Source organism: Lagenorhynchus albirostris, chromosome 7 (assembly GCF_949774975.1).
Source record: "Lagenorhynchus albirostris chromosome 7, mLagAlb1.1, whole genome shotgun sequence".
Classification (NCBI taxonomy): Eukaryota; Metazoa; Chordata; class Mammalia; order Artiodactyla; family Delphinidae; genus Lagenorhynchus; species Lagenorhynchus albirostris.
Window position 1 is genome coordinate 67,773,809 of NC_083101.1, and position 15,439 is coordinate 67,789,247.

A 15,439-nucleotide genomic window follows, 5' to 3' on the forward strand; every position below is an offset into this window, starting at 1 on the left:
TCTAAAGCAACATTTTGTGAATTTCAGAGTGTCAATTTTGTTTGTTTTTCACAGTATGGAACAGATCACACTTAGCCAAAAGGCAAAAGAAAAACAAGTTAGAATTTATGAAAGTATCACAGTATAATCCATTGTACTTTGTGTTTGTTTTAAAAGGTAAATCTTTTCAACAGGAAATAGAATCAAAGATATTTCAATGACCCTTTATACACATACTGAGCTCTAGAGTTATGATTTTCATAATAAAAAGACTTTCCTTTGCTAATCAACATAATAAAGGGGACATATACACAGAGACTAGTGTTATTAAACATTTTAAAATCTGATTTTCATTTTCTTCATATAACTATCATCATAGGCAGAAATTTACCTAAAAACATATTTGCAGTTATCGACATCATAACTTTTAGGTAGTACAAAGTCAACAACTGGGGAGGAGAAAATGAAATTTCCCTGAAATCCTAAATTGGTTCTAACCTCCTCTCTTTTGTGTGCATGCACTTAATTCTCAGAAAAACTTCCGGTAGAGGCCAAGCTACCATGGTACAAACAAGCTCAAGAACTTGAAGAAGGAGCTGCTGTGTCAGAAGAGCCCTCGTAAGTTTTCAACCATGCGTTGTTCCGCTTTTGAAGCTGATTGGTTTAAAGAAGGCGGTGTCTTGCTGATGGTGGCTTTCGTGGGTTCTGAGCTAAGTGTACTCCTCTTACCAAGGGTGGAATGAGGCTTTGGGGCTGTCAAATTGGAGATTTATCAGTTTCATAAGTGTTTCTCAAAACATGATTGCTCTCTAAATCTTTTCAGTTATGAACTAAGAAAATGAAAGTGTAGTGCCTACCCTCTTCTCCAAAATCTGACCTCCTGTTTTCTTTTGCCAAGAGGCCAAAGGTAAGAAGGTCCAGGCTGCATCTGATTATGTAGCGCAGATTTGATGTGAAAGCCTAGGCCGCTTTTTATACTCCTTATCTCCCAGCTTTGCAGTATAGCCACTCACAAAAATGAAAGGGTAAGTGAAATATATCTGAGGTCAAAGGAAGCTTATTAGCTTTTCTTTTCCCTTTCTTGCTGGGATTGGTATCAGATGGATACCAGGTCTTTGCCCCACTTGATCAAGGTCCCACACTGGCTCAGTTTGATCAAGGCCATGAAATCTGTAAGACCACTAGGCACAGATTTTCCAGATACTTCAGCAGAGGAAACAAGGAAGAGAGACAAACTTAGGTTGGTTGATTGATTAACCAATAACTGTATATTGATTCTACTGCAATACACTGATAGGCCTCTCTGCTACATCATTTTTAAAAATACAGGAAAGCACTTTATTGATGAATTTCATCTATGACCAAAGCAGTTTCTCTGACTGATGATTTTCTAGATTAATTTATTTAATACAAGTACTAGGCTCAGTGCTATGCATTGGTACCTAAGACATGTCATGTTACCCACCCTCCAAGAGCTCACAGTATAGCATTCAGGATACAAAATGGTTTCCAAATTCAACCTGTAGTTTAAATTTTACTAAATATAATATATAAATTAAGATTATAATTTATATATTCCAAAGCAATTTAGAACCTCTTCTGAGTCATCCTGTTTGAATCTAAATCTGATATGGTTTGCCAGAACACAGATTGTGTTCTGAATCACACCCTAAACATCAAGAGATTGAAAAAGAAATCCAAAATACAGATTGGTAAAATGACCAAAGTTCATTTGTAAAAAAAAGTGGTACTTGGTTTCACAGAAAAATGGTTTATATATAAGGTAACACATTTCTTACTTAAAAGGATAAGAAGCAAAACATAGATTATTTCTGTATCATAAAGTTGCTACAGCATTTTGTTTGCAACTTCTTTGAGAAAAGGCTTTAAGAAAAAGCAGCTAGCCACTGCAGAACTTTGGAGGAAAGGCAGTGGTTAAAGATACAGTGCAACTTTTATGTGACTATATAAAGGCTTGAAACTTTCTGTTTCTCTCCTGCCACTACCTGGCTTGACAGACCTTCTTGCTGCTGGAGAGGAAGGAAGCAGTTCATTTTAGAGGGGTATTAACTCTTGAATCCGCTAAGGGGTCCTATTTAAGGCACAGAAAGATGCCATGTAATTGGAGCTAGTTACTCCTTATACGTATTCCTAGACTCAATACATTTAAAGCCAGATACGTATTATTTTACCTAAATAAACTCTGCTCTCCCATACATTATATTTTGTCATTTGGTCTAAAGCATAATTCTGGGTGTAATATTGCATTATGACCGATGTTAAATAATATAACAAAGTTTAAATTAGATCAAAACACCTTATACTAATAATTAAGTCTTTCTCTTTATTAGATACCTCTCAAATGAAAGCTGTAAGTAGCGTTTAATGCTTCTGCAGAAGCATTACATAGACCACATTCAACTATAATTTGTAATGAGTGTTTTCCACTAAAATTCTGATTAAGATGCATTATGCGTAACTTTAATCTTAACAAAATCCCTAAAGTAGTAAACACATAGTTTTAACCATTGAAACTATAGCCATATATTAGATTATTAAATTTTACTCTTGGTGTAATGGAATTGCCATTTGGCATGATTAATCTGAATTGAAGTTGATTGTAATTGGAGTGCTAGTGCCGGGTACAGGAAATGTATACTGTTATGCTCAGAACAATAATTACTTTTATACCAAAATGAAATAAATGACAGCTGTAGAATAATGTAATGAAAGGTATGTGGTTTCCACATTTTAATACACTTTACTGTTTACCACACTGAACCCTAGGAAAGGTCCTACATGTCACATTATTTTTTTTAATTGATTTTGAATTTTAAAAACATAATTTTGCAGGGTCTTAATTCTTTTTTTAAAACCACACAGACTAGTTTCTGAATGTATGGAACAACCTATAATTACTCTCCGTAGTATAATGAAAAAATGATACACTGTCACCAAGGCTTTCCTTCCCCCCCCACCAGAGACTCACATTGCTTAAATTAAAGAGTAATGTTTAGAAGCTGCGGTTGTCACTTCTGAACTAATACAGAGAAGCAAGAACAGTGGTCCAGGACTATTATCTCTTGCTTTGGCTCACAGTTAACATGGAGAGTTCTGTAATAAAACAGCAAATAGCATTTACTTCCCCTTATGTAGAATAAAAATACTATCACCAGCCTGTCTCATTAAATACTATGGGAAAATCAGTAGCTTAAAGTCTTTAGTATATGGAGACACCATTATTGAATGTCAGATTCTTTTGGTAACCCCAAAATGAAAAAAAAATTGGGGTTATCACTGTAGCCAAAAATATGTTTGAAAGCAACCACTCTAAGACATGTTTAGAAGAAAACTATAGTAAAATACTGAAAACTGAACTGCCACGAAATAACTAAAACTTTATAGAACGGAAGTATGTTACATATTCCGCTAAACTAAATGCCATGCAGAAGATACAAATACAGTTATTAGTCTCATAGAATAGCTGAAATAAATATCAATAGTGGGTCACATGATAGTAATGAACTTACTGTTGATGAGATTCATCTTATGAAGCTGCAGCTTCATTTATAAATGCTTTCAGACATTGTTTTTTCCTCAGCAAAGACCTGGTTTATTTACCGTGTATTTGATTCATATGGTACAAAGGTAGGAATATTGTGATGAGTATATTTTCTTGATCTGCAGAAAATGCTTTCTTAACCCACTCGTGGGAGTCCTGCACTCTAAACTGACTTTTCACTGGTGGCCATAATTTGCCTTAATACACACACATGTTTTGATCAGGTTTTCCTGACAACCTACATCAAGAATCTTGAAGCAGCTTTGTCTCTCTTAATCGAGCAGGGCAGCGTGAACAAGATCCAGCCCCAAACTGACACTAAGGGATGGGGGCTTTTAGCTACTGAAGCTGGTCAAGCACAGACAACCTTATAAATTCACACAGTAAAGTGAACTTGCTTCCAAGGATGTCAGCTGAGAAATCCATAGAAATCCCTGCTACACAATTAACGTGGAAAGCATTATGGTGTGAGATAGACTTGTAAAAAAAATATGATTCTCGGAGAGTTGCATTTTTCTGAGGGTAATAGCAGGGCCATTCTACCACTAGAAAGGGGGAAAGGGGAGAGGGGCTGACAGAATTCTCTTCTGCTGTTATTCAAACTATGTGTTTTTGAATTTGCCTCCAGCTGGTGAGAGTAATGTTAGATTTAGGACGCATCCTTGAATTGCCAGCTGGTTGCTTCCACTGACAAATATATGGAAACAGCTTTCTAGGTATTTTTTAAACCCTCAAAATTTTACTTCTGTTTGGTGAGGGATCAGAACTACGTTGTGGTCATACAGTTATACTCATTAATCAGATAGAAGCTAAAGAAATCACTGACTTGATTTTGCATCTCCTGCTTTTATACCTTCCTTTCGGTCTTTGTTGGGATGTGTGCATGAAGAGGATGCCCACTTCAAGCCAAGTACACAGCGTGGCCACTTTGATAGCTTAATTTCTTGAGCAAAAATGAAACTATGGTGACCTCTAGGACCTGTCAAGACAGCTGTCTACTGCTACTATAGTTAATCAGCTGGCCTTCTTAAAAAACCTAATCCGACTTGGAATAGGAAGAAAGTTTTTCATTTTCTTAACTCCTTCAAGCCACTCACAAGCCACCCAATGCCCTAGAAGGTGATGGCGTGGGGGCTCTCGATGCCCTACCTTTCTCTTTCTAGACTTCCTGCTCTCTGAATCAAGTCATCCCAGGGAGAGGAAGGTCAGACTGATTGGGCATCTCGGGAAGTCAGGTCCACCCCAGAGTGATTTCAGTTGCCAGGAGTGCTTGGATGGCTCAGAACAAGTGATGGGAGACAGGTGATTCCCTTGGGTACACTTGACCAGCACCGCCATTTTAACTAGCCATCCCTCCATCAAACCGCAGCATACACCAGGTGGAGACCCCTAACGGTGCTGTCCTTTCAAAGGTGGGATTGGGTGGTCCTCTGTGCCTTGGTCTTACACTTAAAAACATGTTGACTTATCTTATTAGACTTTTCGTGAACAGCTTTACTGCATGGTTAGGAAAACATTTTGGGGCTGCAACACAATACCCAAGCCTTAAATGTATTGCCACAAATAACCTTGGTGTGAGCCATATTAAAAAGGAAGAAGAAGGAGAGCAAGTGGGCAGAAGGCAGAGGTAATATCTGGATGCCAGATGGCATCAGCTTAGTGATGGGGCTGATTCAGTAAGAGGCAAAGGGAAATTCCTGTCATGCATCTGTGTGAACAGAACCCACAAGGAATTAAGATACAGAAAGAAAAGCCAATGAGAGTCTCCATCGTGATCCTCTAGTCATTAAATGGTTTGTTTGCCTTGGTGAAAATAGTATTTAAATATATAATATTTAAGCTATATGTTTATATTAGTCCATATTTATATCCAGTAAGTTGTCTGAGAATGTGGATGGCTTAACTCAGTGGTTAAGAATGTGAATTCGTACTTTTTTTAAGTGGCTAGGACTGTTAATTGTGTGACACAATTAGGACTGTTAATTTTGTGATTTTATATTTTCCCCCAAAGGATATTTAGGGAATCAAACATTGGTAATGGATCCAGGTAGTTTTGCAGTTCATATCCTCAATACAAGGTACCTCAAGTACATTCTCTTTGTGAATCTCAGGCCACAGAACATAAAAAGAAACATCTTCTATAGAGAGGGAAACAGATATATCTCTTAGGAATTCAGAGTCACCTAAGATCAAGAAATGTAAACACTACTTGCAGATCATTAAACCCTCGAAAAGGATGTTCAAGCAGAGCATGGCATTAGAGTTACGGGATAAAAAAGCACAAAAGCATTTAATTTTGATTTGGCACATGGTGGAGTGAAAGCCTCACACTGGCCAGACTGAATGAGCCCTTATCCCCATAACGATCGTGACCTCTCTCCTTTCCAACTCCTTCCTTTCTGGTCTCCCTGTCTACCCAAATCGTTCTTATCCCTTATATCCTCTGCAGATGCTTAATATAAATTCTTTGGCTGATTATGTATTTTAAATAACACTGGACCTTCTAATTGTTCACACCTCGTAATGAAAGAAGCTGAATTCACTCTTAAGTCACCTGCTCTGGGCCAGACTTTGTGTCAAGTGCAGGTACGGTAAAAAGTAACCCAGTAGTCCCTGCCCTCAAGGAACCACAGATAATTTCCTAAAACATGAAATTTTTTCAGGTACCTCAGGCTGCCAACTATGTGAGTTGGTGAGGGGGTGTGAGTCTGTATATTTGTGTGATCAAACAAGAAGCAGCCCCGCTGGAATCAAAGTAAAAAGCACTTTAACTATCGATCCAAGCTACCTGCTTGGTAGCGGCAGGCACAGTGGTGAAAAGTGCGGCCTCCAGGGACGGACCTCCTGGGTGCGAGTCATGGATCCCCCAACAGTAAGAGGGAACCCTGACGAATCACTTAACCCCAGAGACCTTAATTTCCTCATTTGAGAAACAAACATAATGGTATCTATATCACAAGGCTATTTAGAGGATTAAGTTATGTGTAAAGTACCTGGTATGCAGAAAACTCTGTTTAGGTGTTAACTGTGGTTATGATTGGACCTTTTCCGGCATCATTCATCTTCTTAGAGAATATTTAAGTAAGTAAAATTGTATAATAATTACTCATTTACAAATGGAGAAATTGAGGCAGGTCTTATCTCTGCCTCATACATGTTGTATCATGTGGCATGTGAGAGAACCACAAGTAACCCCAAATTCAACTAGTGGTTCCCCAGCTAGCACCACCTTCCTGTGTCTCCTCTTTGAAGACTCACTTATAAGAGGCACACTTTGAATTTAGCCGAGAATTTATCCTAAGGGACAAGGGTTAGTTACCTTTATTTGAACCAAAAGAAATCTATAGCAAATGGCAAAAATTAATAAGGAAAGTTTAGAAAATGCTCAGATGGAAAAGCATCCTCTCTCAACTCTGAGTTACGTCCAGTTGATACCCCAAGCTTGCTCCCAGCATACACAGAGACAGAAAAATCAATAACAAATTCAAGAGAGCAGACAGCCATTTTTATGTAGTCATTAGGAAAACCTTTCTTGCAAACCAAGAAGTTCTAAATTTGTCTGCCCCTCCTACTGTCTCCACTTAATGCTCAATCTGGAGCTACTTTCAGAACTAAATCTGAACTACTGCTCAGCTGAGCCCTAGAGAGTGGCAAAGACAAATTAATGGGATCCTTGTGTGCCAAAATACAGTATGGACCCTGTCACCACCAATATATGTTAAGTCCATTAAGGTCATTTTTAATGAACTGAACTTTTCTTTGGAAAGCTTTGCCAAACTTGTTGAATTAAGGGAAAGAAACCTTTACAAAATTGCAAGATAAACTAATTCCACTCCATGTGAAGAAGAAATGGTTCATGACAAGTATTCTGAGTTTACAATATTTTAGATTTTTATCCAAGTCAGAGAAAATAATATGCATGAAAATCTACATTCTTTTATTAAGCTAAGAACTCCAAATGCACTAATAGCATTGTAAGCTATAATGGCATTTTAGTTCCTGGGATATGGCTTTTTAAATCATCAGACTAGCCTTAAGGAAAACCAAACTTTTCAATCATGTTCTGTTCACATAGGTCAGAAAAGCAACGGAGAGAAAGATGGTCTGAAACAAGTGTCGTAGCCTCATTTTTCATTGGTGGAGAGTGATTTGGCTCCATTGTATCTTCTCGTACAGTTAAGGGTCTGTCTTCTCTTTTTCCCAAATCTCTGTGTGTAATGAGTTTTAAAGAGTGGGCTTCTCTAAACTAGGAACAATTCCACAATGCTCCAGAGTCTTCACTGTTGGGTGGCTGGTCGTATAATAAGGCAGTGTTAGACCAGAGTCCTGTATAAATTACTGAAGGCATCCTCTGTCTCAAAGCTGCCCCAAATCCTTTTATTCTATAAAGCAGCATTTTTATTGAGATTTAACGTAAGTATGATAGACACAGAACTTAAACTTGTCTCAAGCTACATGATAACCCAAACCCCGTCAAGATGAATCAAGGCCAGCACATACTGCCCAAAGGCAGCTATAAGAAATAAAAATAAAGAAGCCCATGATAGCTACTGAATCTGGGCACAGTCACCTTTTGAAAGACCATAAGAAACTTCTAAAACAGGAAAATGGTTTCACATTTTCCGTGCCAATGCCTGGAACTTAAAAGTATGATTTAATGTCTTTGAAGTTTTAGGCTATTGCCTCTTTATCTAGCTTGGTTTCAACCTCTGGAGCCAAGAATAAGCCCAATATCAGATCACTCATAACATCCACCCTTACCCGCCTATTTACCCATTCACTTATTCATTTGAAAAAAAAATGTATTTCGAGCACCTGTTATGTGAAGTTCTACCTTCATGGAGGTTTGGTCTAATAAATGAGATAGTTATTCCATAAAGATTCACACTGGATTATCAAAAACTGATTGCTGTTACAAGAAAATGAAGAGGTTCTGTCAGAGTCTGACAGGGGCCCCCAAAAGGTCTGGGAGTCAGGGAAGTCTTCTTTGAGAAGGGACATGTCAGCTGAGACCTGTAGGACGAGCGGAAGTTATTCTAAGCTGAGAGAAGGGAGGAGGGTCATCCGGAGAGTGATCCACACATGCCAGAACTCTTGAGTCAGGAAAGAATTACACACATTTAAGCAAGTGAAGGAAGACTAGTGTGTCTGGAAGCTAGTGACTGGGCTGGGGGTGGGGAGGATTGTAGGAGATGAAGATGGATAATGGCATGATATAAACCTGGGTAAGGAGTTTGGCTTTGTTTCCGGGTATAGCAGGAACAATGAAAAGGTTTACGTTTTAAGAGCCCCCTGGCTACAGCATGAAGAAAGCATATTAAGAGCTAACAGAGGAAGAAAACAGACCAGTGGCTATTGTGGTAGTCCACGGGAGAGCAGATGTTAGCATCAATGATCCGGCTCACATGGCAGCCTTAGAGCCAGGACAATGAGGTGGTAGAGAGCATGGATTCTATAGTAAATGGCCATGATTTGAATCTTGACTCTGCCATTTATTTAGCAGTATGACCTTGGGAATATCTGTGTCTCAATTTTATCATCTAGAAATTGGGATGAAAATATAATTGTTAAAATATAATTTATTTTTGTTAAATATATAAGCTGTTAAAATATAATTTTCAGAAAGGTAAAATTGTGATTTATAAATATAAAATGAGCACATGTCTAACTTTTTATTTAACTCATGAATTATGACAGAACCAATAAGATGTTAAAACTAGTTCTAATGTGAATTGGGTTTAGAAAAGTTTATATTTTCTATCAGACAAAATTATTTGCATTGACATGAACAGAAAAATAAGTTCCGTCACTATGAACGAGAAACATCTACAACATCACTAGCTCTCTACAAGGAAACTTTCACCTCCATGGAGTTGCAAAATAGACTAGCCAAAGACAGAGACTCACACTTCCATAGAATTTGACAGCCCCTGAAAGTCTGCTAGTAACCTTGTTTGTCCATTTCACAATGTTTCTGACAGTACCCATCTCCTAACAGTGTTATAATGAGCTAATATATAGAAATGCTTAAAACATATCAGTGAACGTTAGCTATGATTGTTGTGGTTGTTGCTGTTATTATATCAAGGTGGTAGTAGTCGAGATGGAGAGAAGTAAATGAATTTCAGATACATTTTTGAGGGAGAATTAATAGAATTTGGGAATCGTTTCAAAGTGAGGAACTAGGGAAAATGAGGGATCAAGAATAACTCCTCATTTTTCATGTGAGCAATTAGCTACCCAGTTGAACCATTTGCTGTGATGGAGAAGGTTGGAAGAGGAATCGGATGCTAAGAAAGGCAATCAAGAGTTCCATTTTGGACACTTTAAGTTGGAGGTACCTTTGAAATATCCAAGTGAACATGCCGCTCAGGATAGATGTCAACGTGTACCGGCTAAGAGCATGAAACCTTACTAGGTGTGTGGCTTATATCTCAGTTTCCTCATCTGTATATTAAATGGAGATAATAATAATTCTTTTCTCATCAGGTTATTGTTAGGATTTAACAACATTTATTTATAAAGCACTTAGAAGTGAGGCTGACACATAAGCACTGCATAATTTTTTGATAAATAGATTGTGTTAAATTAATGTTTATTCCCTTCAAAGAGTAAAATGGCTTGCTATCCCAAATCTTACTTTAAAAAAAAGTTTCGATAATGAAGCTCAGACAAAAGGTATAGACTGGAGGGTAAATACTTAGAAGTTGCCTGTACTTTGGTGGTATTTGAAACCAAGAATCATTGGTGAGCACATCAGAAGACCGCACCAAACTGAGCCTTCAGGCGCTGCAATATTTAGAGTTTGAGGAGAGGAGAAGGATCTAGAAAAGGAGCCTGAGAAGGAAGTGACCAGAAAAGAAAAACAAAAACCTGGAAAGCTTGGTGTCATGTAAGTCAAGGAGAAAGTAATTCAAGAAAAAAGGCACGATCAGGTGTGCTGGATGCTACCGGAAACAAGATGACTGAGCACTGGATTTGTCGGGAAGAGAAGACAACGTGGGACCAATACTCTTAAACATTTATTATCAACTGTCTTTTTTCTGGCTTTTCTCTTATTGTTAAAGAAGAACAACATCCGGATGGTCAAGAGGGTGCCTCCTTTAGTAAGATTCCTTCTAATATCTTTTTTTATTTATTTATTTTTTGGCCGCATTGGGTCTTAGTTGTGGCGTGTGGAATCTTTCATTGTGGCGCACGGGCTCTTCGTTGTGGTGCACGGGCTCCAGAGCACGTGGGCTCTGTAGATGCAGCACATGGGCTCTCTAGTTGTGGTGCACAGGCTCAGTGGTTGTGGCACGCGGGCTTAGTTGGATTCTTAACCACTGGACCACCCGGGAAGCCCCATCCTTCTAATATCTTGTCTGGAACCATATTAGAGGAAGCTGGGTCAGACCTACAAGATGAGTTTAACAGAGTACTCAAACGTACGAGGTCCTAGGCTTTGAAAGAGCCCAGTCATCTCTGGCTCGTTGGAACTTGGAGAGAACTCTGATCTCCTGCAGCATTTCCTTCTAGTACAGCGTCTCTTTGAAAGGAAAATGTGCTCTTTAATGCAGTCAGCCTTTCTTCCCCCACTTCCAGCACTGAGCATTTCCGCAAGAAAGCCATTGAGGCATTCTTGCCAAGGCCAGCTGCCTCTCAAAGAACCCAAAAGGGCAACACTGTCCTGAGAAAAAGAAGTCAACTACTTGGAAAATGTCACTAAATATTGCTGTCCCAGGACTGCCTTAGAATGTTATGGAATTGGGTTCTTCCTTCACATCACTGGCTAGCAGCACTAGACGGGGCAGTCACTGAATTTTTTTTTTTCAAATACTTGTATTGGTGACCATATCAAAATTGTCATTTGTTTTGTCATCTTAATTTCTAGAACCATTCTATTCTTGGTTATGCTACCAGGCACCTTACAGTGCTGAAGACCCTCACAACTCAGGCGTGATACTTAAGGATGTGAGGAACGTATGAAAAAAAGTGGTGCTATTAGATGTTTTGCAGAGTGATGTCCTGGGCACCTTTGCAAAATTTTGCTTGGAGACTTCAATATGCATTTCATAACCAGCATGAATTATTTGCAATTCCAGAGACTTGTAAGCTAACAGCTGCAGTTGAGAAATATTTTCATAATTCCACATTCAGATCAAGTATCCTTGACTAAAGAGCTTTCACAATAAGTTAGATTCCCATTTGTTTGGAATGATTTAGGTGTGGTTCTAAGTGAATGTAGAGGCATATTTTAGATAAGTGTTCTCTCAAAACTTTAATGCTTTAGCTATATATATATATATTAAAAGCTATAGAATTTATTTGTATTTCACAAGTTTTTCATGCACTTTCTTCATTTTTTTAATAGTTCTATGAAATTTTATCATGGACATAGATTCATATAACCACCACCACTATCAGGATACAAAACTGTTCCATCATCCCCCCTAAACTCTCACATACTCTCCCTTTATAACCACTTTTCCCACAAACCAAGCCCCTAGTTGCTACAATGACAAAAGAGTTCATAAATAAGTTTGATTTAAGAACCCAATGTCAGTGAATTTGATGTATATATTCATTAATGAAATTGTCTAGCTTCGTGTTGAAAAGCCAGGGGTTACTTCTCATACAAACATGAAATGCAAAGCTAGCTATATTTTTAAATAATCATTTTAAGTTTGTCTTAGTATGATGGATTTTTTTCTTTTAGTATGATGGATTTTATAAGTAAATCACTTTGAAACTCCTAGAGGGATTCAGTTAAAGAGTTGCCTGCCCTTTGTAACATTCCAAAGGTTTTTTGTTTGTTTACTAGTTTGGAGGATTTTTTTTTTAATATCTTTCCTTTTAATTTCATTGAGGGACATTGAATAAATAACTAAGTAGATGAAAGAATGTGTTTCCCCTTCCCTCTCCTAGTTCCTTTCCCACCCAGCAGCAATTATTTTTTTCTCATAGATCCAAATGCCTCTTTGATACAAATGCCCAAATGCCCAAATGCCCAGCTAGGTTTAAGTAACTGCACCTTTTCCTAAAGATTTTACTGTCTCAAAGATTGTCCAGAATCAGGAGAAGAACCAACCTTCAAAACTAAAGAAAAAGAATAGAGAAAGATTGAACTAAAAATAAGATGAGGTAATATGAAATACCATTTTTACCAATGACGTATGATGATTTTTTTGTCCCCAAATGACATATTTATGTAAAAGACTTTCTGGTTAATTTGGTATAGAATTACTTAGACAGTATTTTATTTTTCCAATGTACTCTTCTCCAGATCCCTCTGTGGCCACTGCTTAGGTGAGAAAATTTTAGAAAGGAAATAATCATGATTCTCATGTGCATATTAAATAAACATCTGTCAAAGATTGTATTTACCTTGTTAATTAATGAAGAAACCAGGAATATGTTACAACCAACTCAAAGGAAATTTAAAAGAACCAAACATATTCAGGCAAATAAGAATACTGAAATGAATTTATAAGTAGATGCAAAATGGGTCTATCCACAGGACAACCAATTGCTTTCCACAAGACACAATCTTCATTTCTATGGGAAAGAATCTCATGATCAATTTCCTGCAGTTTAAAAGTTGTAAAATAACTCACAGTCAATGAAAGATTTTAAAATTTTATAATAACTAGGAACAATGCACTGGACAGACTATTCAGTAATCTTTGGGGTCCCTTTTAAGTTTTTATAATTTTTTTCTACACTCTTCAGTTCATTCCCTCCTCTCCCCTCACCCTAAAATCACCAAAAGAAAGAGGAAAAAGAAATCCACAACCCCTATCAACTTATAACTCAAATGTTATAAGATTGAAAACTAAACAAAGATTAAATATTTCTAATGTGATTTTCTGCAAGTTTCAGTTTGCATTTTGAAACTAGAGAATGGGGTGAGGCTCCTAACAGCATCAAAATAACACAACTATAGAGCGACCATATTGTGCTACTCTTATTCTGAATAATCCCAATGATTTTTTTTTTTTTAACAAGCACTCATATGAAAGGAGGAGAGAGGAAAGGAAGAGGAGAAAAGAAAAAAAAAATATCAGGCCATGTGTGTATAAAACTAGAGCTAAGTCTGGCTAATATCTGCAGTAATGTGAGACTAACCAAGAGTGAACTGTTTCTCTTTAGCATCATATTAATAAAGTAATAGTTTTTATTATTTCAGTCCACGCTTCTGACTCTGTAATAGCCACTAATAAACTAAACCACTTCGGGATTTTCCAGGTGAATTTGATTATCACTCTTTTCTGTTTCCTAATAGAGACTGTGGTAATACCTCTAATTAAAGGATAAGTATTTTGGTAGTGAAATGAACAATGAATCTTGCAAATAGAAGACCAGAGAGAAACATAAATTACTTATTTGCCAGGGTTCTGTTCGTTTGTTTGTTTTATCCTGGAGATGGGAAAACTAAATGCAGAAATCATGTCAATCATTTCTGAAGCTCAAGCCCACCTTTGAAAGAACTCACTTATCCAAACCATTCTTCATCCATCTGGCAATAGTGCTGCTAACCAAAAGAATTTTTAAATTACCCAAATTAAACTTCAATAATACACTGTACATCAAAACGATTAATATACTGATTTTTAAAAGACACATTGACTCCATTTTAAAGGTCCCACTTTAAAGGTTCTAACTCAGCAAGAACTACTCAAGATGCGTCTTCTAAACATTGCAGTTAAACCTCCTAGCTCATATGACTGCCCTCTCACTGACCTTGCTTCCTCCCACTTGTGGCCAGAAAGCTCAAGATAGTAAATACAGAGTTGGGAGATCTAGGGATATGGGGGAAGGTTTCACATGAAAAACAGTTATTATTCATTTGGCCGTTTGCACTATTAGATATTTTCCTTTTGAAATACAATCTCCTGCCTTCAGTGAGAGAGAATAGTAAATCATCCAGTGTATGCACTAGAGATATTAAGATGACTGCCAAAAGACAGCACCACTTAAAGACCAAATTGTTCTTAATTGGTGTGAACTTGATGAAGACCTAAGGATAGTGGGTTGGGAGATAAGCCAGTAAGGCTGTTTGACACTTGATAAGGTTCTCACTTGGGAGACATAAAGTAGATTAACCCTAAGTATCCCGACAGTCAAAAATACACACACACACACACCCTCACACACATATTTCTTTACTTTTTTCATTTAGATGCTATTTTAAAGTAAACAGGTCTCAATCACTGCAGTGAGTTCATGGGGCTTCGGTAGCACCCCTTTTCTACTTAGTGTGCTTTTGGTGTATCTTCCCGGTCCTGGAGAGAGAACAAATGCAAAGTGATTCATGTTATAGGCAAGGAGAGCTGAGGGTTTCATCTGTGCAGCCTTTATGTTCCAGATTTCATCTGGGACTCACTTTTTATCTAGGAGATAATGCATAAACAAATCAATTTAGCTACTTGTCATAAGTTTGTATATATAGGAAAAAGATGGAAACAGAGGTTATTGCAACAGCAAAGCTTCCCAAACATGGCCCACAAAGACTAAAATCTTCCCTATCTGGCCCTTTACAGAAAAAGCTATTTGAGCCTTGGTCTCTTGGAATAGTCACTGAAGAGGGCTATTATAGCTGACAGAACAATAATCCTTCCTGTATGGGAAAAGCTGTTAGGGTGCCATTCTTGCTGAGATGTTGTCATCTTCTTCATTTGAAAACAAAGTTCAGGACCACATTATTAAACAAGCATTATTCATCACTGCTGTCAAAGCTGGCAGACTTATCATTTGCTTCTAGGTTTCTCTTATACATAAAATAGTTTGGTATGTATTTTCCTTTCTGTCCACACCTGGGTTGTAAAATTCAGTGCTTGTGTATTTGTTATGATCCTTGTTCCAGGACTCAGGCAGATAGATGTGAATGTGTAATAAGAGGGTTAAAATGATTTCGAT

At 37.5% G+C, this 15,439-nt stretch overlaps 1 protein-coding gene across 2 annotated transcripts in view; it reads left to right on the plus strand.

The window, feature by feature from the left end:
• ADAMTSL1 (ADAMTS like 1) overlaps nt 1–15,439 on the plus strand; it is a 1,031,718-nt gene that overhangs the window by 775,299 nt on the left and 240,980 nt on the right. For both annotated transcript variants that reach the window (XM_060155110.1, XM_060155111.1), the window contains one exon: nt 513–597. In XM_060155110.1, the coding sequence (XP_060011093.1) occupies nt 513–597 (85 nt within the window). The remainder of the gene's footprint in view (nt 1–512; nt 598–15,439) is intronic.